We start from the raw sequence: 25,318 nt of genomic DNA, 5'->3' as shown, positions 1-25,318 counted from the left end.
TAACAGAAGCTACATTTAAAACCCCACTGTTGTGACTCAGTCTTTACTCAACATGATACCAAATAGTTATATGACTATTCTACATTTTTTAAAGAATACAATAATAGATCTTTCATTTTGTAAAGAGTGCTAAACAGTTGTATTTTAACCCATGGTTAGAGCTATAAGTGGTAGCACCATCCTTCTTGAAGATCTTAAGATATCATCTGAAACGCAACATTTATTAAATAAAACAGTGTAGACCTATGACAATTGTAGATGAAGATATTGACTAGATTTTTTTTTTTTTTTTATTCCTGGATTTAAAAGTTCTTTTTTTGGGGGGTCGTGGTCTTAAGACTATAACATTTGTCAGAAAGACACCCCTTAGAGGTGCTAACAAAAAACAATCCCCCATTCCTCCATGACCAGAATGAACATGGCAGGGCATGTCATTGAATCAAAAAGATATAGTTATGACACAATGATAAAATGGTGACCCAAAAACGTTAATCATTTATCAGATAAAAATCTTAAACCTGGAATGAAATAACTCTTAGATGAAACAAGACATAACCATTATCTATCACAAATTTAAAAAGACAACCGTCAGGTTTCAAACTGTGATGTGAGAACATCAGGGTGTCATGCCAGCAGGCAGTAAAACATTGTATTACATGATTTTCAATAATCACTACTATCTCAAACACACATACAGGCCTACGTACCAACGGCTCTTCTTAAACATCCGGGGTTTTTGCTGTGTTGTGTTGTTACAACAGGGGGCGAACCTGTAGATAAAATTGTACACAATTATTATATATTTTAGTATTTATTATTATGATCCATATTAATATACAAATTTATATTTACATACCAGTTGGACCATTTAGTTTGTTAATTTCTTCTATAAGCCAGGAATATCGGGGGTCGTTCAATGTACCTATTTCATTACACACAACATGTTTTTAAACAAGGCACCAATACAATGACTAGTTATACTTTTTTTGTTTTTATTTGATTCAAAGAAAAAACGAAAAACACATACCGTAAATGAATCTTGCCATTTTAGAAGATTGGGTAGTTTTTCAAAATGACAAAGAGATGAATGTCTGTTTACCGCGACTCTGGACGACTGTCTTGACACACAGGATTCCATAACGAAAGAAACCAAAACATTTTCAACTTATAAAGACATACGGGCTTGGTGTTAAAAAGTTAAGGGGTGACCCTATTAACATATGCAAAACACACCCCCGGTCATTGTAACAATACACACACATATGCACTCGCACTAACACTAGACTACCTGTGATAAACATGAATGACCATTCACACCGTCTCCAACAAACCCCAAAACTCTTTATCATGTTGAAATCATCGTAGATCCACGATATCCTCTCAGACATAAGGAAGTATTTATTTTAAAAAGTGATGTACAGGTGACGGACATTTCAAAGAATACGATTTAAAACACCTTGGTTCACGTAGACACACTGACGTCTCACCACTCAGTCGGTAACCCATGACGCGACTCAGAACACCATTTGTTTAAAAATGGATCATTGCATTAACTCTAAAACGTTACAATTTTTTTCGTTAGACAACACCACCCTGTTTAATATGTGAAAAATACACAGCCATCCCGAACGACACCAAACGCATGATAAAACGTACCTGGCTATCGTTGTCATTTCTTATTCTATAAAATATTTATAACACACATTAGAAGAAACAGATCAGAGACATATCCTTGAAGCATATGTAATTTATGTCTCATTGATGATAAACGGAACCCAATCGCTTTTAATCATTTATCATATAAAACTTAAAACTATGTCCCCAGATCACTCTTAGTTGAAACATTGCGTTAAACGTTAGGACGCCACTCTAACACACCCCCTGCCAGGTTTTCACTCGTTTAATGAGAGATCAAACATTGCCTGACCATCAGGATGTCAGGCCAGCAGGATGAGGACAAATACACATTAACACAGCTATAATATGTAAACTATCAAACAAGACTGCCAGATCATAAAAAACTCACTTACTTTGATTTACTGATTAAATGACTTGCTTAGGGGGGAAAGTGGGGAGACACACAAACATTCAGAAGATTTCAAACAACAAGCACCAACTCACTCATTTGCATGATAAAAACCACAAAGCAAAGGAAACAACACTCTTAGAGGAAAAACACTTATACTACATTTAGTTTATCACACTAGTTGACAATTGTTATTCACTAATATCCTGCAGTAAAAGCTAAACAGGATGAAAACAATCATTTTTGATAAGGAAGTAGTGAAGGGGGGTGAGGTAGTTAGACCCACTAAAGGAAGGGTTGGGGTCAGAGGATACCCACAAAAACAACCATAAAACATATCTGTCATCAGGGCTGTCATACCATAAAAGTCTCAGTTTGAGTGACTGGTGGACAGATAATTTGACAGGGGGTCATAAATCAATCAAACTATTTGACACACAGTATATGATACAACTACTGAGGAGGTGTGGTCTTTTGTTGGACTTCGTATTGTCAAGAAGCGTTTGAAAGGGTAAAAATGCTCCTTACAGAGGGTCCTGTTTTGAGTCTTTCATTTGCAAGTTGATGCCAGCAATGTGGGTGCTGGTGCCGTTCTGTTGCAGACTTCTGAAAATGGCATTAACCACCCAGTTGGATTCTTTTCTAAAAAGTTTAATTCTTTTCAGCTTAACTATTCAGTAATAGAGAAGGAAGCACTTGCTCTGATTTGGGCCTTGCAACATTTTGATGTATATGTAGGATCATCTGAGGGACCTCTGGTGGTTTTTACTGATCACAACCCTTTAGTTTTTTTACACTCATTACAGAACCCTAACCAAAGGTTAATGAGGTGGTGCTTGTTTCTACAGGGTTAAATTTGTGTTTGTCTAATGTGCTGGTGGGGGTTGTTCGGGGATGGATGGGCATTAAACAATGACATGTCTCTTTTTTATACTGGGGGGCTATGGGATGGCTGCTTTATGTCATGAATCTCAAGGTGAGACATGGCGTGGGAACCCAATTGCAGGCAGACACAGACGGTAAGGGTAACAAGGACGTTTATTAACAAATAAAAACTTAACAAAACAGGCAAAACAAAGACCCACGATGGGGTAAAAACAGGACAAGATAATATTAACAATGAAGTGTAAACAGGAACTATACTAACTACACTTAAACTTACAAAGACTTAAGACAAACACTAGACTGAACTAAACTTACTATGAATACAGGTACAGGTACAGGTACAACGACAGAGGACTTCAAACAACAACGTGTACAGCTTACAGGAACATCGAACAGGAACATCGAACAGGAACATCGAACAGGAACATCGAACAGGAACATCGAACAGGAACATCGAACAGGAACATCGAACAGGAACATCGAACAGGAACATCGAACAGGAACATCGAACAGCATACAGCAAACAGATACCGCAAACAATGCACGAGCACAGGACAAGGGAACATGAGGACTCCTTATAGGGGAAACAGACAAAGGGTCATAACGAGAAACAGGTGCTGGGGATTAGCAGTAAGGAGAGGCTGACGAGGAACAAGATGTAGGGAACAATGACGAGACACGAGAAAGAACTATGTCTTTCCCGCATAAAACCATCAGGCAATGCCATGGCTCCACTTGAGACAAGAATAAAACATGACATGGTAGTGGAACCATGACAGCTTTATGCATGGCATTTTTGGGCAATCAGAAATCTTTATCGGTTGGTGGGTGTGGCTAGGAGACTCATCAAGTCAACAATGTCCACCTGGTCTACCCACTATAAAACCGTTTGGTCCTTGTTGGTGTGAAGTTGGCTGGCTCCCATTTATTTCGTTTTGATTTACATTTGGTTCTGTCTGACGCGTTGGCGTTAGGCGTAATATTCTTTGATTCTGTTGTTTTCATGTTTTATTTATTATTCTATTATTGTTAATAAACACTTTTATTGTTACTATACCAACTCGAGTATTTCCTCCATTCATTTGTCATGGCTTTGAGCCGGTCGTGACACTCATGTGTGTTTTATGGAAGACAGAAGCACATGTGAGGATGTTAGATGATGTCTCCAAGAATAGGAGGACGGGGGGCTTGCGTGAAGTATTTTAAATGCAGTTTGTTATCAGACGATAAGTTTGTAAGTTGTTTCTCCAAGGCCAGTTATTTGTGCACTTATTTACAGACCATAAAGTCGTAAATTAAAATAATATGATTACACTCGCTTGCTCCTGTGGTAACTGTAGATGTTTATCTAAAAAACTTTATGTGTTTAACAAGCTGTAGTAGAGTAGGCGGGGTGAGACCGTGGTTCGAGCCCGGAGTGGCCGAGGAGAGCCGGGAGTCTCCGCACCAGAAATTCCTGCTGATCGCCACCGCATACGAAACCCTAAAGGATGAAGAATCACGTAAGGACTATGATTACATGCTGGACCATCCCTGAGGAATGAATAACGTTACTGACAAACGGCAGACCTTGAACAGTAAATATATATGACTGTAGATGTATTAATTCAGTCAACCATTTAACAATAAATAATTAAATAGAGAAACTTCACAACTGCTGGCACTAATTCACAATTACTCACCGGACTCGAACCACGGTCTCGCCCCGCCTACTCTACTACACAAGCACATTGCATTCTTATAAAGGCTATATACAGTATATTACAAGCGATGTGTTAAACAGCATTAATATGTTTGCAAGCGTTAAAAAATATACTTATTATAATACTTTTTGTGTTACTACAGCATAATACTTGTGAATCCTCCGCTTCAAATCACTTTGTCCCCGAATAATGTAAAAAGCAATCCGTGTTTAATAATGAAAGCTAAAATAAGGGAGCTAGACCTTATCATTATTATATCAAGATAAATATTCCTTAATGGCATAAGTAAATGTCAAACTTATGATTATGACTCAACACAATACACGTCACATGCGAAACAACCAAATACATATTAAACATCTTAGCTTTTGAGATTTAAGAGAACTGCGATTTATGATATATGATATATACGACAGCTTTTGTTTCGAGAATTTGGATTCTTCTTCATTTTTGTCCTAAAATCAATCTATCTAAGATCTAATCTTATTCTTAAATTAGAATATAAGAGAAAACATGGGAGTTAAGAAGAATTTTCTTCTTAAGTATGTTTTGTGAATTCCGCCCCTGAAGAGCAACAACAGTCATGTGCTCAACACAACAGACAAACTAACAAAACTGATCTGATCAGACCAAAGTCCTGATAAATATCTTGTGTAGCTTCAAGCACATTTGAAGTCTTTTAAAGTCACACAAATTAATAATAAAAAATGAGTTAAATGCATTTTTATGTTTGTTTAATAAACAATTGTGTGCCACCGCTGTACAAACTCCTGAACACATCACTGTACTTCACAAGACCAACTACAGGAACATTTTCTACTTTACAACATAACACAACTTTAATTGACATTACTTACAGATAAAGTGTTTTTCAATGTGACATTTCATTCCTTCATTTATATTATTTATTTTCTCTACATCATATCAAATAAATTATGTACATTTACTAAACTTTGTTACAAAATGTAACAACAGATGCAGGCCAGAGGAGTAACAGTGTGTGTTTTCTTATTGCTCTCAACATGACTGTAGTGAAATAAACAAGTTAAATAAAAAAAAATAAAGATCAATCAAACTGAACACTATTAAACTACTGAAGTGTTGTGTTTTGAGTCAGAGTCATGGTGTCTATCACATCTACACTTATTATCACAATAGAAATCTTTCTCTCACATGTTAATGCTGAAATATTACATATGTTAGAAACAATAATGTTTTGGAAAGAGTGAAACACTGATTATATAGTTATTATATATTCTGTAACTGTGTAGAAATTTCCAATAATGCATCTGGATGTGAATCTAATGTGTTGACAAGTGTGTTGACATTTATAAAAACAAAGAAAATATTGTATTGCCTGAAATGGAAGGGAGGTATAAATATTATTAAAAAGGTTTATGTGTGTTTTTTTAATCTTTATTGTTGTTGTACTTTCTGTTTTCAATTTTAGATTCAGGTTTCCTTCTTCAGATGTTTCTGGTCTTCTGTCCAAATGTCATCATGTGTTTTGCTTTTGTCTTCTGGGGTGTTTCTGAAGGTCAGTGTTTATAATCTTTATATTACTCAATATATTCATTACACATCTGTGAGTAATACAGCAAATAATCATCTCTTCTGTTTTTTTACTTGTAAACAATGTTTTAAGGTGCAAAGTTCTTCAATGTTTGTCATTATTATTGTGTTTGTGTTTCAGGATCTGTGAGTGAGACGGTCTGCTGTTGTGCTCTTTATATTCTCAGACCTCTCCTGTTACTCTGGACGGCTCCATATTTAAATTATTTTGAAGGTTTGATGTTTGTTTGTGTATCAGAGAAGATCAATGAATGAATTTAAAAATATGTGTAAAACACTGAATCTTCACATTATTTGAGTGATTTGTCAAATGTTAAAACTATAATAAATAAAACAATGACATATTTTCTGTTTTACAGGCAAAGGAAAAACACTAATACTGAAATACAGTTACGTTGCAGAATATATGGTTTTGACAGCTGTTGTTTATTCAGGTAAACAAACCCAACACACTTTACAGACATCATCATGAACACATTATACCATGCATAAACAGTTTTTATTGTCAGAATTACAGAGAGATTGAATGTTAAAAAGGATTTTTAAACAATAAAGTTGGTGACCTGAAAATTCTAGTGACCTGTTTAAATTGTATATTTTCAGTTGTGTTTGTGCTTTTATGTAAAATTGTTGATTTTATCTTCTCTGTCTTTCAGCTCTTTTTGTCAATACTTGGCAGAAACTTCTGAATTTAGCAGTATTTGACAGAGTCTTGGTAATAATCCTCTATGTTCTCATGTTTGTGTTCTGCTCCTGTAAAGTCGTTTACAGTAAGTGTTTCTGTATGAATATCTGTCATATGTCATCATTTACCAGTGACATACTGAGAAATGATATTCAATCATGTCAATATTATTATTTCTCTTATAGTTTTAGCAGCAGAGGTTGGAAACAAAAGCGGAACAATAATTAAAATAGTTGATATTGTTGCTGATTTTACCTTTGAAATTCTGCCGACATTACAATTCATTCTTCTGTTCTACACATTTGCATCCAGAGGAGGTGAGTTCACATTTATCACTGATCTGGATTCAGTTAATGCATTAGTTAAAGTCAAGTGTGTGTGGGATCAAAATGATGATAAAAGTCATTGTAACACATCATTGTATCTGTCTCTGTATCTCCTGGGTCATAACTAATGAAGTGAAATCAATTTAAAATCAATTCATGTGAGCCACACGTCCAAATGAACCACATCTACTCCTGTGGAATTGAGCTTGAATTCAGTATAATTCATATAAGGAATTTTGTCTCACAATTGTCTCACAAATCATGTTTAATGTCAGTGTCACAGAATCTCTTATTTCAGTATTTTAATAACCTACAATAACTATTGTGCCAGTTAATAACCTTTGATCACATAACCTGTAAAGTTAAATGTGTATTTATTCTGTTGTTATGAGTGTGGATCATCTCACTCTTTCTACTGTAACACACTCACTTTATTGACAGTGATTGACAGGACAGAGTTTAGGAACAGATTTATCACTTTAAACAAAAGAAATGTTGAGACGTCTCAGCCGAGAACACAAACAGACTCTATACCAGAATGACAACCATCTAAAAAAAAAAAATTTAATCTGAAAATAGAGGGAAAGAGATTTATGTCTTTACGTGGATGTGAAATGTTTGTTGTCCCACATGAGAACTCCTCATCTTCAGTGAAACGTCTTGGTTACGTATGTAACCTCGGTTCCCTGATGGAGGGAACGAGACGTTGTGTTGAGAACGACAGATGGGGTTTGCCCTTGAGAACCAATCAACTCTGACTACTATAGAAAAGGGCAATGAAATTTGGCGAATGCAATTTGCATGCCGGGCTCCGCCCCCGGATATCCGGTATAAAAAAAAAAGGATGCCGGTGTGCAGCATTCACTTACCTTTTGTTCTGAAGAGCCTGAGAGCCTCTCACGACTGCAGCAGAATACGATACGTGTTTGTGGCATAAGGGACACAACGTCTTGTTCCCTCCATCAGGGAACTGAGGTTACATATGTAACCAAGACGTTCCCTTTCTTTCGGTCTCTCGACGTTGTGTCGAGAACGACAGATGGGGTTACCCCTGGAAAATGCCACAACACTGTATCGTGTCACAATCTCTAGCGAAGCTACGATAACAGGCCTGCGCGTTTCAGCTCGAAGCTTTCGCAAACTGTTACCTTCCAGTGTGGTGGTCGGGGGGTTCCAGAACTTTCTTGAAGAAAGATGGGAACAGCCCTGACCGGTAACCTTTCACGGACGGAGGCCTTAGCTCTCTACTGGCGAGAGGCCGACCGGCTCGGGTTTACACCGGGTAAGTGCAACTTCTTTAATTAGGGATGCGCTGCAGAGGCCACCTCCTACCCGTGGGAAGGAAAAATGGTGGATATAGGTATGGTCTCGCCGCGAGGTGGAGGTCCACCTGATGAAGATCATGGGTTACCAGGAGTGGGAACCATACTCATGAGGATACATGAGACGGAACAACCCACGGAGGGGGTGTTACAGACGTCCGGTAGCACTAGGTCCGGTTAGAGCTATCTGTGATAGCTCACATGGTATCCCGGCCTAAGGGGCAAGACTGCTCTGCCCAGCCAACCCCCAGGGGGTGCTTGCTTAGTGATGGATGGAATACCTGTTCCTAACCAGTATCTGGGTAAGAAGGGAGGTTGGTGAGGTACTTGTTCTTAGCCATATGTTTGGGTAAGATGAGAGGTAGATAGCACACTGACCCAACCTACTGGAGGGTGGAATGGTGCTTTCGCAGGCATACGCCCCCCGGATGCCAGTCCTACATGTCGCCACATAGGACATGGGCTGACACCGGGTTTACACGCAGGTTGTAAACCCTTGCGAAGGTGTTTGAGCGTAGCCCAACCCGCAGCTCAACAAATTTCTGCTAAGGGGGCGCTTCTGCCAGTGTCCAATGGACATGGGAGATTCTGAGATCGGAATGCCGTAGTAACGGCATCCACGACCCAGTGCGCCAGCCTCGGCTTGGAGACAGCCTTCCCCTTCTGCCGTCCTCCAATTCAGACACTGAGCTGGTCAGAGCTCAGAGCTCTGAGTGCGGTCCGGGTAAAGGCGCAATACTTGCGCAGGACACAACACAATCGGGTTGGGCCTTCCTCCCCGGTGGGGAGCGCCTGCAAGTTCACCACTTTGCCCCAGAAGGGAGTAGTAGGAACTTTTTCGGCACGCATCCGGGCATGGGTCTCAAGATAACGTGAGAGTATCCAGGGCCGAAATCAAGGCAATCCGGGGACACGGAGGATACTCAGAGGTCCCCTACCCTCTTGAAGGAAGCGTGCGCCATCAGGAGGGCCGTCCTACTCAGGCGAGGAAGATCGGAACCTCCGAGGGGCTCATGGGGGGCCCAGAAGGAACCTAATGATCAGGTCATGTTGCCCTAGAAACTTCCATCAACTGATTTGTGATGAGTGGCGATAGCGACTACATACTCTTTCAGCGTGGAGGGGAGATGTCTCCAGTCTCATAAGCACAACACAATCCTGATCGAGCACCTCAGTGGGTCTTTCTCGTTGAGAGAGAGACACCAGGACGAGAAGAGGCGCCGTCTAGAGGCGTGTTACCGCCTAGTAGACGGGGCCCTAGCCTGGGTGATGGTCTCATCCATAAAGGCGGAGTAACCATCTCAGGATCTTCTCGTCCCGTCCAGAGACCAGACATGGGAATTTCAGAGGTCTGATCTGGGATGCCAGAACGTGTCCTTCCCCTGAGAGAGCAGGTCTTCTGTCAGGGGAATGGGTCGGGGGGAGTAGCCGTCCAGAGCATCAACTCTGATGCCAAGTGCGGTTAGACCAGTGCGGTGTAACCCCTAACACTTGGTGCTCCTCTTCCCTGACCTCGCACAGTGTCTGTGCGAGGAGGCTCCTGGGGGGGGTGGTGTGCTTCCGCCCGTCAGTAGAACGCCTGGGCATCCGTGCCGCGAGGGACCTCGGTCAGGGAGTACCAAAGCAGACAATGGGTGGTTTCGCGGGAGGCAAAGAAGTGTTAGCCTGGGATATGTGTGGCCCGCAGGGAGCGGATCACCTGCTAACTCCACAGGAGGAGGCGTCGGGCAAGTTGTGTTAGCTGCCGTGAGGGTACGCCACCCTGGCGATGTACGCTACGGCTGTCGTGCTGTCTGAAGGTACAACACGTGCTGGCCCTGCACTAGAGGCCGGAGCCTTCTAGCACACGCCACACAGCCCACAACTCCAGGCAATTGAATGCCAGCGCAGAAGGGGGCCCGTCCCGTGCCCCACTACTGCGTGCCCGTTGAACACTGCACCCAACCCCTGCAGCGAGGCGCCGTCGTCACCACAACGTGCCTCTACCTGCCCGAGGGGATCCCCGCCCGGAGGAAGGTCATGAAAGACCAAGGGGTTAGGGTGATCACCATGCGCCTGCTGTCGGTGTGCCACGCTGTCCTCGGAACTAGACTCCGAGAACAAGCCGATGTTGAGAACGGTCTCATGTGCATTACTCCCGCGGAGAATGCCATGTCCCAGGAGCCTGAAAACAAAGTGTTTGCAGATTGTAACTGTTTGCAAAATCTAAGAAACTTCATATCATTTCTGAATCACTGCTTCTGAAAGTCACTGTCAAAGAAATCCTGTTATCTGACAACAAAACTGAACATTGCATTGATGACACATCTGATGATATTATAACAGTACAAACCAAAACAACAACACAAAGATTTTAAAGTTGAACTCGATTCTCTATCTACCCCGACTCAAGAATCTGAGCTCGCAAAAACAGACTCGCCTAAAACCAGAAGTGATGTGTTTCCCAAAAATACTGTGAACAAACTATTGTCACAAGTTTTGTCATTGAGCACAGATTCAGTGTTTCCTGAAGACATTGTTTAAACAAACAGCATCATGAAGTTGTGTAGTTGATATGACAGATCTGGAGGTGTGGACAGAAGCAGTTGAAATGTGAAATGTAGACTTACACAGATCTTGATCTTTTAAAAGAAGCAAATAATAGTGCGTTCTATATCCATTATTCTAAATATATACTCATTTACTTCTACATTTAGTTTGTCAGGAGAATTAAAGTGTTGTTGTTTTTGAGCAGTGTGAGGTGTGTATGTCCTCTAGTATGATGTGGTGATGGAAGTGAAAACTAAACTAATGGAGAAAATTGTCTTCAGATGCCGAGTTTATTTAAATAATCTAATATTAATTCAGTCTGAACAGAGTTATTACGTCATTACATCATCACCTGTGTGATGTCAACAATTATATTATTGAACCAATGTGGTTTGAATGAGGAGTGTGGGAATGTTGTCAAGATAAAACAGCAAATGTGGTTGTTTGGGAAATTCACCTCAGAGCAATTTTTTATTAACCGTCTTTACCTCTTTATTTAGAGGTTAATAAGTGAAGTGAAACATAAAGGGCTGTCATATGATTTCTAAAAGTTAGGAAATGTATTAGTTCAGATACATGATCGTCTTTTCTCTGTCCAGAACGCATCAGTTTGATCTTCTGTTGTGTTGAATGATCTTAATCTGAACAGAGAAGAGAAGTGCTCATGTTCAGAGAGTTTACTCGTCCACTACAGTAACTCCTTCATCATGATCAACATTCTGTTTCAGTTTAATAAAACTTAAACTCACTTAAACAGATCACTTGATTTCTAGCAGCTTGTTAACAGATTGAAGATTTAAAAGCAACATGAAGAATAACATTGATGAGAAGTTTAACTGGTTTATCTGGAGTTTGTCTCATCTGCACATAAAGTGATGAAGTGATGAATTAAACTGGATTCACTTTTCATCAGCTGTGTTCACGTCTAAACTTTATTATAATAACAGTTAAGGAGTAAAATACAGTTAAGAGCCGCGATTCTCCTTCACCTGTCACCTGAAACTATCAAATATAACAGAAGAAACACACGACTGTAAATCAGAGGACGTGTAAATAAATGTTTCATCTCTCGTGTTATGAACCATCAGTGTCTCATTCACAAGAAAACTTCAATGATATAAAGAACCCGAGAGCAAATATTTCATTTACATCAAATGAGTTATCAAGTGTCAAAAGCTACTGTACTTACTGATCTTGTGTTATATGAACCTGACAACTATTTAAATATCAAAACTATTTGAAATATGCATTATGTCATTATATTTCACCTGTTTTATGTCATCTTATAATGTTCAAGGGATTTTGTCTCAGCAAATATTACAATATTATCATTAGAGAAGTCAAGACTTTCCTTTTTACTTTAGTGAATAAGCTCAAATATTGTCCCTGGGCTAAAATACAATAAATTAAAAACATTTAATGAAATGAGTCACAAAACTAGTTTCATTTGTGTAGCACTTGTGTAAGAATCAGCTTGGAGAAAAGTCAAACAACAATAATTAAATGAATACAAAGTCTAAATTCAAATATACATACAGAGACATTGAGATGAAGAGGATAGTAATAAGTATATAAATGTAATATATTCTTTTATTCTGATAGTAGATGTATGTAGTGTGTAGTATGTAGTAGAGATGCAGGAGGATCAGGACAGTTATGATGTCAGATGATGATGAAGAATCTTTAAAACACTCATTATACACACAGACTGAATCTGTTCATTAATATTCAACATCTGTATTAATATCATTTCTCTTCTGTTTTTAGGAATCATCATTGTTGCCATTTTACCAGTTTTACTAACACTGACGAATGAAAGAATGTTTTATAAATGTTATCGCCACTTCAGCTGTAAGTATCTGACGAGTTATGATGTGATTGTTATAAATGCATTCATATGTTTTATGTGATCATCAGTGTTGACAGTAAAACACTTCAGTCATGTGATTATTTCTCTCAGTAACACAGAAATCAAATGTAATGTTGTGTTTCATCTGAGATTCCTGTGATCCGATTATTTGATTTACTGTATTTACTGCACACTCATGTTTGTTACGTGTTAACACGCCTCTAACAGAATAATAATCAATAATAATATCATTGAGTAATATAAAGAATAGTATTAAAACTGTCTGTGACGGTGTGATTTAGTGATTATAAGAAAGATTGATTGATATTGAGATTTCTTGATCTACGCTGTCATCCTGTTACAAAAGCTTTAAGTGTGACGACTATTATACAGTCATTTTTGATAAATGTACGTGTAACAAGATTCAAAGTATGGAAGGAAGGAGGCGGGAACCGGCAGACATTTAAAATAAAGTTTAAATATAAATAATAACAGCCGGCGGCCCCTCACAGACGACCGCCGGCGAAATAACATAAATACAAATATAAATACAAATGTAAAACATGTCCGGGCCCGGTCCTCTCTCATCGACGGTCCAGTCGCTCTTTCCTTCATATGCTCCCAATCTCCTACGTGATTCAAGACCGGTGCGCGCACAGCTGGCACTCATTCACAATTACTCACCGGTCTCGAACCACGGTCTCGCCCTGCGTACTCTCCTACAGTATGATTACAACATTGACTACATTTACAGCATCATTGTGTCTAGAGAGTGATAGAGACACAACATTTATCAGTTTATTTGTGTTTGATTTTGAAAGGAAGAATACATAACAGAATATATACAGTATTTACAGTAATATGATTCTCGTGCTTCTATGATCATAATTTCATCCTCATATGAACTGATGTTAAGACATTCACATAAACATTCACAACAAGTAAATATCAATGAATGTAGAAAACAGCACAATTGAACAAACAAAGACATTTATTAGATACTGTAAAATAAACAAGACAACCAGTTTCAGTAAACAGAACACTTTATTACAGAATATATTAATAAAGAGAGGAGATGAGCTTTTCTTTCTTCATAGAGACTCATTCATCATCTTATAGTGAGAGAAAGACGTCCTTTAACCGTATCTAACTGTCAGATAAATCACAATCACTTTTATTATCAAGTGCTGTGGGTTTAACCTTATCAGGAATATGTTTAGTGTGTTTGTGCTGAACAATGACTTTCCCAAGAAGGAAACAATAAATCACATAATATATAAATATAAAGAAAAGAGACATTCACTGAACACCGGTGGATGTTTAAAGTGGGCTCAGTGTAAAAACACATGAGATAATGAGATAAACAGATGAATTTCAACAGTTCTCTTCTGTGTATATGACACAATATTTGTGTGAAGTGTAGTGTGTAGTGTCTGTGGGGTATAAGTGGTTGTGTGTGTTGTTGATGAGGTCAATTGCAGTTGTATATTTGTCTCTTTCTGGAGGAGAGAGTTTTTCACAGAGTTTGTGTCCAGAGACGTCAGACACAATCCTAACAGCTCACTTCAGGCTCCTGGAAGTGTTCAGATCCTTTAGAGAGTCGACACATTGCAGTCATCATCATCATCTTCTCAGAAGAATGAATGACACAATGCAGTCTGTCTTGACCTTCAGCAGTGGTATCAGTGTAGATGATGATGGAGGAGAGTACAGACTCAATGATGGAGGTGTAGAAGTGCATCATCTTTGTCTCTAGAAGGTCAAACTTCTTCAGTTGTTGTAAGAGGAACATCTTCTGATGAGCTTTTGATATCAGAGAGTTGATGTTCAGCTCACACTTGAGGTCCTGGACTGATGATGATGGTACACAGAAGAAGTTCACAGTATCGACTGAGGAGTCACACAGAGTGATGGGCGGCTGGTGTTGTGTTCCTCCTGAAGTCAAACATCATCTCCACTGTTTTCACAGCATTGAGCTCCAGATTAATCTGATATTCTTCATCAGAGATAGATGAGTCCAGTGAGGGAGGTGTGGTCTAAACTTCAGTAGTTTGACAGATTGTTGGTGAACAGAGAGAAGAGAAGAAACATCAGAGACTTGATGGAGTCAGTGCTGATAGTTCTGGAGACACATATGTAACGGCATTAATATTTGAATGTATTTTCTGACTGAGACTTTTATTTTGATGACAGATTTTCTGTGTGTGTGAATGGATACGTCACGTAAATCAGACGTTGGAGAGTTGGTTGAGAGACCACACGGAACAGTTCAATAGTAAGTCCGCTTATAATCCGCGACTTTGAGCTTGTGTTTTTATCAACGTATTTCGTCAAAACATTCAGCCCCTCCCCCCCCCCCCTCATTGGAGAAAAATCTAATTCAAAGTGCAGGCGCGTGACATTGTAATCCAAGCGATGACATTTAGATGGACATAAATAAAACATGTAAATTTGAGAAAACAATGGCACCTACAAAGTGGTCCAAGTATGGAAAAAAAGTACAACAAAGCCCTTTAAGTCTCTTATCTTTTTCTTCTTTTCCATCTCTCCATCATTCTGCTCACAAGTCATCGAAGATGTGTGGTTAGTGTGCCCACATACACACACACACACACACACGTTTTGCTTTACTTGTCGAGACATTATAAAGTCATCATTGATGGTAAGATCAATTCTATGTCCTCCTCCTAAAACTTAACCATAACACAAACTTGTGCATGACAGATTTAAGGAAAAACATGATTTGCTTGATTTATGATGCTTTTATTTTGTTATTTAATTAAACGAGAAACACACACATTAGGCACTTAACAAAAACAATTATGAAAATGAAAAATAAATTATTATCTCTTAAACTGTATTAGAATATCTCCTTATGACAGACACGTCTGATAGAGGTTTGTTGGTTATGTCATAGTATTTTCCTCTATTAAATAAAGACAAATGATGTCATGATTCTACCTCACCATGTCAGGTATTTCTTGGTTTTGAGGCAGAATCAGACAGGATCATTTGTTTTATGTTGGAGAGAGACTATTTTGGGACCTATTGGTTGCCATTCTCTCTCTCCGGTCTTGTCATTGTTCCTGCCCTCCTGTTTCCTAGTTAGTGTTAAATAGTTTATCCCCTGCACCTGTCCCCTCTTGATTTGGCTTTGGTTATATGGATCTTGTGTCTCTTGTCTGGGGCTGGTTCATTGTTTCTGTCTCTTGTGGATGAGGTAGTCTAGTCTAGTCTAGTCTAGTCTAGTCTGGTCTGGTCATTTGTAGTTATGTCATATGTTTAACTTTAGTCTTGTTGATGTGTAGTTAGCCCTTGTTCCTGTTTCCCGTTATGTTATGTTGTTTAACCCCCCTGTAGGTTTTTGTTTTGTCGTGTTATTATCCCTGTCTGCACTTGGGTCCTCTGTCTCTCACCTCACCCACCCTGAGAATCATGACAAATGAAAGAAAAAACACATTTGTTTACAGCTTTGGGCTCCCTTCATCCGTGACTTTAGAGATTTCTCTTGCTTTAGACTCTCCATCAAAGTTCTTTGTTGTACTGTATATGTACAGTAAATTATATTATGTCCAGTAAATTATATGTTCTGTACGAGTACATGAAACAACTCTTTTGCATGCTCCTCCACAGATGATAGACACAATACAATAGACATCACTACTATATACACAAACATACACATAAGTACAGAAATGACAAAAAAATAGAAAATAAAAATCCCTAGACACCGTAACCACATGTGTTGAGACAATAACACAGAAGTGACATTATTGACATCATACAGTGAATCATAGAGTCACATGAAGCCATAAACATGAGGAATTAATAATGAAATTCATCACTTTATTCTGTCAATCAAGTGTTAAAAATATACATTAAGTGTTTATGTTAACTGGTGAAAATATTCATCAAACAAAAGTCAAAGATGAAGTTATTTCATCATCTGAGCAGTGAAACACTGAAGTGAATGAGGTTCAGTTCTGGAAACATTGAGTGTCGCTTCATGACATGAATCACATCTGCTTTCACTTCTTTATGAGAGCGTCTCTTTCTCAATGAAATATTACACAATTACAGTCAACATGTTTTTACATAAGTGTGGTTTTGTGACGATGTTTAATCACTATTAAATCGCATAGAACTAAGTATGATATATATTAGTAAGGGATAAACCACAGCTAGCCATGTGTATAAGGGTTTTATCAACGATGTGGAGACCTAGTAACACCCGACGCGAAGCGGATATACCACGATCACCTGCCAAGTTAAAGCTTTTATATATGTTTAAAGTGTAATTTTAGCTCAAACTGGTGACAATGGCAGATATTTGTAAGGTCATTTTAAATGTAATCAAACTGACTGGAGCTATCTGTGCGTTAAAGGATTTTATTGCACACCCTCCAACCAATCAGAATCGAGTATTCAAACAGAACATAGTTGTAGCAAGGAAGGCGGGGCGAGAGCCGTCAGACAAAGGGGCGGGGCCGGTGGCGTGAGTGATAATGGCTATCAGCTGTGCGCACACCGGCTCCGCATTTCTGACGGTGGAGATCGGAAGCATAAAAGAACGAGCTGACAGAAGGCACGACGAGAGAGGACCGGGCCCGAACATGTTTGTATTTGTATTTGTATTTGTATTTGTATTTGTATTTGTATTTGTATTTGTATTTGTATTTATGTTTTGTTCGCAGGCGGTCGGCCGTGAGGGGCCGCCGGCAAGTGTTACTTTAATAAATGTCTGTTTAAATGTTTTCCGGTTCCCGTCTCCTTCCTTCCCTTTTATTGAACCCCGTTACAATAGTATACATATGTAGTGTATTTATATACATCACTTTCCCAACACTGATTATTCATTTATTTATCATTATTAGTCTTCATTAATAAATGTCTTTGATTGTTTTGAGTTGAACAAGAGCAGAAATATTTTCATCTTTAATTCTTCAGTGATTCTTGATCTGTGTTTAGATGTTTAATCTGATATCTGATCATCTTCACGTGACTCTTCTTGTGTTAAACTCTGATGATCACTGTTTGTGTTTGTATGTAAAGTGTTATTCATGAAAACACTCTCACACTTTTTCAGGGTCAGGTGAGGTCATGAGAACAGTGATGCTCATTGTCACATTAGGGATTAATGCACTTATGATCGGCTTCTTCATCTTTACACTGGAAAATAAAACAGGTATGAAAATATCTTAACAACATAAGATTGAAACATAATGTGTTCTTGATCTAGAAAATATAATCAGACCTCACAAACACTTCATGAACTTCTTCTTTAGACACAACACTTCCATACAGAATATACAGAACTGTGTGGAGGTTTATGACACTTGTTAAGAAATGATGGGATGTGAAGTGAAGTTAAAGTAAAATTCATCTTTATATTTATCAGTTAACTTCATTAAATGTGCAGTAAACATGATACTCATACTGAAGATATTCTGATCTGTTGTGACTTTGATCTGTCATGTATCCATCTCATTCTCTCTCTTTCTCTCTCTCTCTCTCTCTCTCTCTCTTCATCCTCGTCTGTCTGCTGTAAATCTGTCAATCTTATAGAAAAAATATTATGGTGTTTTTAATTCACAGATCCTGTTGGATGGGCCTGTGTGATGGTGTATCTGCAGATACTCTGGGCAGTTGTCAGATTCACAGATCAGACTTATGGGTTATCTATTCCTCTGGGTACAGTATTGATGATCTACTTTAAACATCTTCTCTGTGTGATTCTGTGTTTCTCTGCTTTAATCTTCATCAGTTTGTCTACATGTACAGTTATAGACTTTAAGAGATCAGTGTTATTATAAACAGATCTTTAGTGTTTAAAAGAGACAGAGTTTTTAGGAAGACAGATTTCACACTGTTACACATTAAATATGAATCTAATACGGCATTTTTACTTAACTTTTGAAGGACTGAAATATCACACAGATGAAACGTAAAACAAAGAGATTACATATTACAAAGAGTCAGACATTATTTTATATTATTATGATGTTTTAGTTTTTGTGGATCTAATTATTGGCCGTGGCCTCATTTTCTTACATACAAATCTATTCATCTGTTTATAGTAGAATAACTATTTAACTAATGTGTTTAAATAATTATGATGTTATTAAAGCGTTTTTGTCAGTAAAGTTGATTTGTGCAGTAATGTCTTGATCTTTGTCTTTCATTACAGGTTTTCATCGTTTTGTCTCTCTGTATGTGTTTGGATCAGTTGGTGTTGTTTTAATCAGCGCTTTTGTTCTGATAACAGAACTGATACTGAAAACAGGTGAAAACACAAAACACTTTAATATCAGCGGTTTTAACAAGATTCAGTGCTGTAGGTCTCTATTGAGACACTGAATACAGAAATATTTCAACTTTTTATCTCAAATGATTAAAATCAAACTAGTTAAATTTAAAGCACATAAACATTTAAATCATTATTTCTCATCTGTTGTTAATTACATTTATTATCATTTCCTATGATGATAATATATAAATGTCTTCTCTTTGTTTCTCATCAGTTAATGGCGAGCGTGCAGTGATGGATCTGAGATTTATTCTCTTTCCCTCTGAATGTTTCTTCTTATTGTCTGTAATGATTTCTGGACAACTTTCATCCAGTGAGTAAAAACTGATCTTGTATATTTAAACCATCAGGTGACATTATGGGCCCTATTTTAACGATCTGAAACGCAAGTGTCAAAGCGCGAAGCGCAAGTAACTTTGTGGGCGGGTCTCGGCGCTGTTGCTATTTTCCCGGCGGGATAAATGGCTCTTGCAGCCGGCGCAAATCTAAAATGGGTTGGTCTGAAGTAGCTTCATTATTCATAGGTGTGGTTTGGGCGTAACGAGAAATAAACCAATCAGAGCGTCATCCAACATTCCCTTTAAAAGCAGGTGCGCAAGTTCAATTATGGATTGCTATTATTATGGCGTATTTACCAGGCGCACGCTCAACTTAACTGGTAAGTTGAAGACTAAGGTTTTTAATGTACTTACATTATGGTAAAGGTGATTTCACAGTCTTTTTTTTTTCAGTCTTTCAGATTTTTCAGTTTTTCAGTCGATTTTTTTTTTCCTGGTTCTTGACGGACAAACCAATTTGTCAGATGTCCTTATATACATATATGTCTTGCCACTATTGGGCAAACAGGTCTGATCCTTAATTACTACAATTTGCCTGAATAATTTGTAAGCTAGATTTATGCCTATTTTTTCACATCTTCGTGGCACACCACAATGATTTCCGTCATCTCATGTGTTCATATTTTTTTATTGTAACAATTTATGATTTGCAAAAATAACTGTTGCATCTGTCTAGATTACATGAGCACAGTGTATGCGCGTTGTGTACGCTATACATTATGGTCAAGCATGCGCCCTTAAAATAGCATAATGAACAACGCGCAACGCGCCATTGACTTTAGACTAGGTTTTTTCTGGTCAGTGGCGCAATTGTTTAATGGAACAGCAAAATAGCACCAGGGATTGTTTGCGCCGGAACACACCTCCTTTTTTGCGCTGAACCGCCCAGGGAGCGCAAGTTCATTCACTAGTTTAGCGACGTGCTTCTGTGGAGGGAAAAGCGCGCTTTGCGCGGGTGCAAAATCGGAATGACACATGCATCGGTGTACAAAGTCAATTGCGCTGGGTGCAAGATAGGGCCCATTATGAGCGGACCTTCATATGACTTTCTGTCTCTCATGTGTTTTCTTTTCAGATTCTTATAAATCTGACCAGTCATGTGTCTTTTGTAAACACTTTGATCGTTAGATTTGTTGTCCTGTTGTTGTCTTGTGTGAAAGTGTGTCATTCATGTGTGTGTTGATCTGTAAGTTTGTGTTTGATTGACAGCAAATGTTTAATAGCTGATAGACTAGAAAATGGAATAAAAAAATTTCTCTCACTGTTCTGATCTCACAGAGATTCAAGCGTGTCTGAAGTCTTGTCAGGTCAGTATCATGTATAAAACTGCATTGATTTGACACTTTTAGCTTCATACTACATGTATTCTGAAAATCACACCATTTAAATAACATGTTTTGCTCTTAAAACAGACGAGAATGAGAACTTTAGCCAACAGATCACAGCAGGACCAGAATCAACATTCACCGGTGAGGATCTTATAAGACTTCATGAATTTAATTGACCTGCATGATAAGAAAATGATTAATATCATGTTGGATAACAGTCCTAATTAATATTCTTAGTTATTAATATTGTTTAATGAATCGTGAACAGGAGCAGCACGACCAGGTGAGTCTCCAGCTACTGGATCAGACCAGAACACAACAGAACTGAAACCTCTCATGAAGAATAAAGATCAGGATACTGAAGAACATAATGAAACTCAGCCTGAGTCAGTGATCTCACAAACATAACAGAAGATGATTCATAAACACTGTTAGATCTCTGTGCTGAACTTTTCAAATACACTGTATATGATCAGAGTTCATGGTTTGAGTCTCAAGTTCACAGTGATGTCAGGACAGTATTGTACAGGATCAATAAATCTTCAGTTTCTGGATCATTTCCATCCATACTGATCATTTCAGTGAGAGATTGTTAATATTGTAAATATTTAAGCATGTGTCACAACGCTGCACTTAACATTCAGGTTTAAATCAGTTTGCAGCACTGAATCTGTAAATGTTTTTTATGTTATGACACTGAATTATTAAAAATGTCTTCTCGATTAAATAGATTGAACATTGTGGATTTTTTCGTATGAATTCATTTAAACACAAAATATAACTGAACGCAAATGTATTTTGTTCACTATATCAATTCACATTCACTTTTTTGTGTGCAGACAGGGCTCGTGTATAAATGTATTGTAGGAATTTGATAAATCTGTCTAATTATAACAGACTCAATGTTTCATTCTAGTGTTGTAAAGCTTAAGAATGAGGAAAAGTCATGTGATATGAACATGTTCATCTGGATCTGTTACAGCAGTTTTATCTCCACAGATGAAAACAAAATTAAATGTCAGTTTACTTCAAGATGTTTACACACAACTGCTTCTTAAGAATGTAATTACAGGATCATAGTTTAATGTGAAAATGAACCTGTTAATGTTTATCAGCTGGAGTCTTTAGGATGTGTGATGGTATGTATCTTATATATGTTTAAAATAAAGAGATTGTGCTCAACCTGAAGAAAATCAATTATGCAACTAAATTACACTGAAAACTGATTTGACACATGAGATCTGTCACTGTTCTCTCTTTTTTATTATCTGCACCAGTTGTGGCATCAGACGGAATTGTGCGTTGAATCATAATCTCATGAGTTCAGCAATGTTTTTAGGGTTTAAAGAGAAGGGTTCATCAGGTCCTCTGGTTGTTCCACTGGGAGTCATTCGTTCCTCATATCATGTTGAAAATATATTTTCCTTTTTTACTTTGTATGCTTTGATATTTTTCAGAGCGTCTAATAGTGTCAGGATCAGATTATGTTAATCAGGTTATTACAAACAGGTGAGAATGATCAGTGTTCAATGAGTCCGGGCAATGGGTTATGGGAAATGTAGTGTGCAATGACAGTCCAGGTGATGAGGGGAGTGACCTCTAGTGGATTTGAGAGGGCACTCCAGCTGGTGACTGTGACACTTTCTTTGTTTGACGCCTCATGCTTCTTATTATTCGTTTCAGAAACTACCTTCTTACCATAAGAAAGTTAAAACTGATCATAATATTAAATCAACCAAGAAAAATGAGGTCAGTGCGGTGGCGAGGCAAGAAACTTGCGACTTTAGCCGGTTTCTTTCATTGTGAATATTTTTTGCATCGTCAGCCAAAATATAAGAAACGGTCTATTATTTGAAGCTCAACTTCTGATAAGTTGAACATCTTATTTGGAATAACATGTTTCAAATAAGAATATATCAAAGACATTTGTTTACTGATGAAATGAAACAGTGAGGACATATACAGCACACTGTAAAAAAAATCCTGTAAAATTTACAGTAAACTACTGGCAGCAGGGTTGCCAGCCAGTTACTGTAAATTGTACAGCCACAGTACTGTAATTTAATTTACAGCCATTTACTGTAATTGCAGAATACAGGAAAAACTGTAATTTTGAATAGCAACAGTATAATGCTGTATTTTTTACAGCAAATTGCTTGATTTTAATTTACTTTATTTAGAAGAAATACATAAATCACTGTATATCCAGTATGTTTTGCATACTGGATATACAGTGTTTATTTTTTTTTAATTGATACAAAAATACATTACAGACAAATTGTGTACGTTGTTGTACATGAAATAATTTTATTCAGTAAGAACTTCATAGTATCCAACATGGCTCTTTAAACACTCATGTTTAAACAACACGTTAACCAACATTACCATCATGAAACAACATTGCAAAACAAGGCCCAAGTGAGTCTGTAAAACGGTCCACATCTTGATCCATCAGAGCACAACAAGTAGCTGGAACTATGGAAACGAAACAAGAGAATAATGTTAGATATTCAATTTATAGTCAGAGAAAAACAGAGGACAACATCTACAGTCAGAGAATAATAAAATGATGTAATTCAATGATGAGATCTGTGTGTGTGTGTGTGTGTGTGTGTGTGTGTCTCTGTGTGTGTGTGTGTGTGTGTGTGTGCTTCTTACTTTTCATCGATTACACTGAATATTCATCATTGTGTTTAGAAGAGCGGCGACATGTGGGTTCACTGCAACCTGTTTCTTCTGTATCCTGGCATTTTAGATGACGCTGCTTGTTCCACTCTCTGGATTAATATCTACAAAGAGTCAGGAAAAACTAAATGTTATATATTAAATGTACAAAATATATTATATTAAAACACATGAATTAAATCATCAGCTTGCTAGTGTTAAATAGGGGAGACTTCTAAATAATTTGCCCAAAAAAATTGCATCTCTCGTTGAGAAATATTGTTTTAAAGGTCTTAACAGGTATATAACATTAACATATCTATAAAATGCAGGTAAGGAAGTTGTTCAATTAATACCTTTCATTGGACTCCAAGTACATGCTGCCCCATCCTGGTACTCAAGCCTGAATATGTAACATGTTATGAACAGAGTGGGAAGGCCAGACATGAAGCTGTGCTGAGCACCGTCACACACAACCTAACCTTCAGTAGTCAGCATCCAGTGGCCTGCAAGTGTGTTCTAAAACAAACAATTATACATGTGACAATAGTAATAGTTAATAGTGAATATACAATTATCTTTAAGCATTTTACATTTAAACTACATTTTAGTATAAGTGACTCTACAAACAAACTCTAAGCAAATTAAACAGAGTAACTTACACTTATACTTACACTAAACCGTACTTATACAGAAATGTAATCCAACTAACGTTAGGGATGTCACGGTCAAGAAATTGTCACACTAGTATTTTGTAACGGGTCTCACTCCCACCCTCCAACGGTCCTATTTGGGAGACAGGCCTGCTATACAATGAGGGTGTCGCTAACGTCTTTTGCTCAAGCTCTCAGCTGGCCTCCGATACATAAACTGTATATCTAGATGGTTACGTACATTAATCACTTTACCGGGCTATCCTCCGTGAACATCGACTTACCTCAAGCTATGGTGACTCATTTTAATTTGGGCGCTCGATTTAACGGATGACTGCATTTGCAAATTTGAATTACACCACAAAATAATCACGAGCGAGTGTGGTATCCCAACTGTCGAAGCATGTAACTTTTACCGAGTCTACGGCGGGCGCGATGTTCAACATTAAAAAAACAACCGTCAACTTACTAATACAATGAACTGTAGCTCGTCACATACCGCCTTCACTCCTGGTGTGAACAAAAACTCTAAATAACATGAACAACTTCTGTCCTCAGGTGCTATAGCGACGGAGAATGTTTGAAATCTTACCGCGACGGCGCTGCTGAAACCCCGCAAGACTCCTTCGGTCCCCGCGGATGGAGGTTGAATCCGGGGTTAGCAATATGAACCGCGAATTTAGATACCTCTATATAAAGTTACCAGTATGATAGTTACCAAATATGAAAAAAAAATACGTAATAAGTTACTTACCACAGGTGTGAATCATTCATTTTGCGCACTACCCCAATCTCGACTGTTGAAGATCATCCCGCCATTGTAGATTTGAAATTTACAGCAATATTCTGTACATTGAGTTAATCCGTCACGTGACCCCAGAATGCATTGCACTTTACAGCAATATTCTGTATTATTTAAAATACAGTCAGCTTCTGTAAAATAACGCTGTAGTTTTTACAGCAATTCGTTACAGTGCATGTGCACCGTTGCATGTTATATGTTCAGTCTAATACATTGGCAAGATCATTTTGTGTTCAGATCCTGTTAAGATAAGTCCCTTTACAGTGTACTGCACTTCTCCAGGTTTAAAAAGCTGAGACTATTGAGCCTGTACACTATAAGAATAAAAC

The 25,318-nt window shown here is 38.0% G+C and overlaps 1 protein-coding gene and 2 long non-coding RNA genes across 3 annotated transcripts in view; 1 reads left to right on the top strand and 2 right to left on the bottom strand.

Moving 5' to 3' along the window:
* LOC130426941 (uncharacterized) overlaps nt 1–22,033 on the top strand; it is a 56,934-nt gene extending 34,901 nt beyond the window's left edge. Inside the window, exons 7-19 of the mRNA XM_056753955.1 lie at nt 6,065–6,151; nt 6,308–6,400; nt 6,546–6,620; nt 6,843–6,956; nt 7,057–7,188; nt 12,816–12,899; nt 17,984–18,082; nt 18,493–18,588; nt 19,085–19,180; nt 19,419–19,517; nt 20,821–20,849; nt 20,955–21,011; nt 21,139–22,033. Coding sequence (XP_056609933.1) covers nt 6,065–6,151; nt 6,308–6,400; nt 6,546–6,620; nt 6,843–6,956; nt 7,057–7,188; nt 12,816–12,899; nt 17,984–18,082; nt 18,493–18,588; nt 19,085–19,180; nt 19,419–19,517; nt 20,821–20,849; nt 20,955–21,011; nt 21,139–21,198 — 1,121 coding nt within the window. The 3' untranslated portion in view covers nt 21,199–22,033. The remainder of the gene's footprint in view (nt 1–6,064; nt 6,152–6,307; nt 6,401–6,545; nt 6,621–6,842; nt 6,957–7,056; nt 7,189–12,815; nt 12,900–17,983; nt 18,083–18,492; nt 18,589–19,084; nt 19,181–19,418; nt 19,518–20,820; nt 20,850–20,954; nt 21,012–21,138) is intronic.
* LOC130426942 (uncharacterized) lies at nt 635–3,206 on the bottom strand. Its single transcript, XR_008907246.1, has 3 exons — nt 1,028–3,206; nt 857–922; nt 635–770 (listed from the first exon to the last, which is right to left on the bottom strand). It is a non-coding gene; the product is annotated as an uncharacterized LOC130426942 (long non-coding RNA).
* Nucleotides 22,034–22,849: 816 nt separating the features above from the next.
* Nucleotides 22,850–25,151, bottom strand: LOC130426620 (uncharacterized). The gene is made up of 4 exons (XR_008907201.1): nt 24,942–25,151; nt 23,891–24,053; nt 23,529–23,659; nt 22,850–23,345 (listed from the first exon to the last, which is right to left on the bottom strand). It is a non-coding gene; the product is annotated as an uncharacterized LOC130426620 (long non-coding RNA).
* Between the last annotated feature and the right edge of the window lie 167 nt (nt 25,152–25,318).

Source organism: Triplophysa dalaica, chromosome 7, assembly GCF_015846415.1.
Source record: "Triplophysa dalaica isolate WHDGS20190420 chromosome 7, ASM1584641v1, whole genome shotgun sequence".
Lineage (NCBI taxonomy): Eukaryota > Metazoa > Chordata > Actinopteri > Cypriniformes > Nemacheilidae > Triplophysa > Triplophysa dalaica.
Note: the sequence above shows the minus strand (reverse complement) of the source record. Positions and strands in the feature narration are given on the sequence as shown.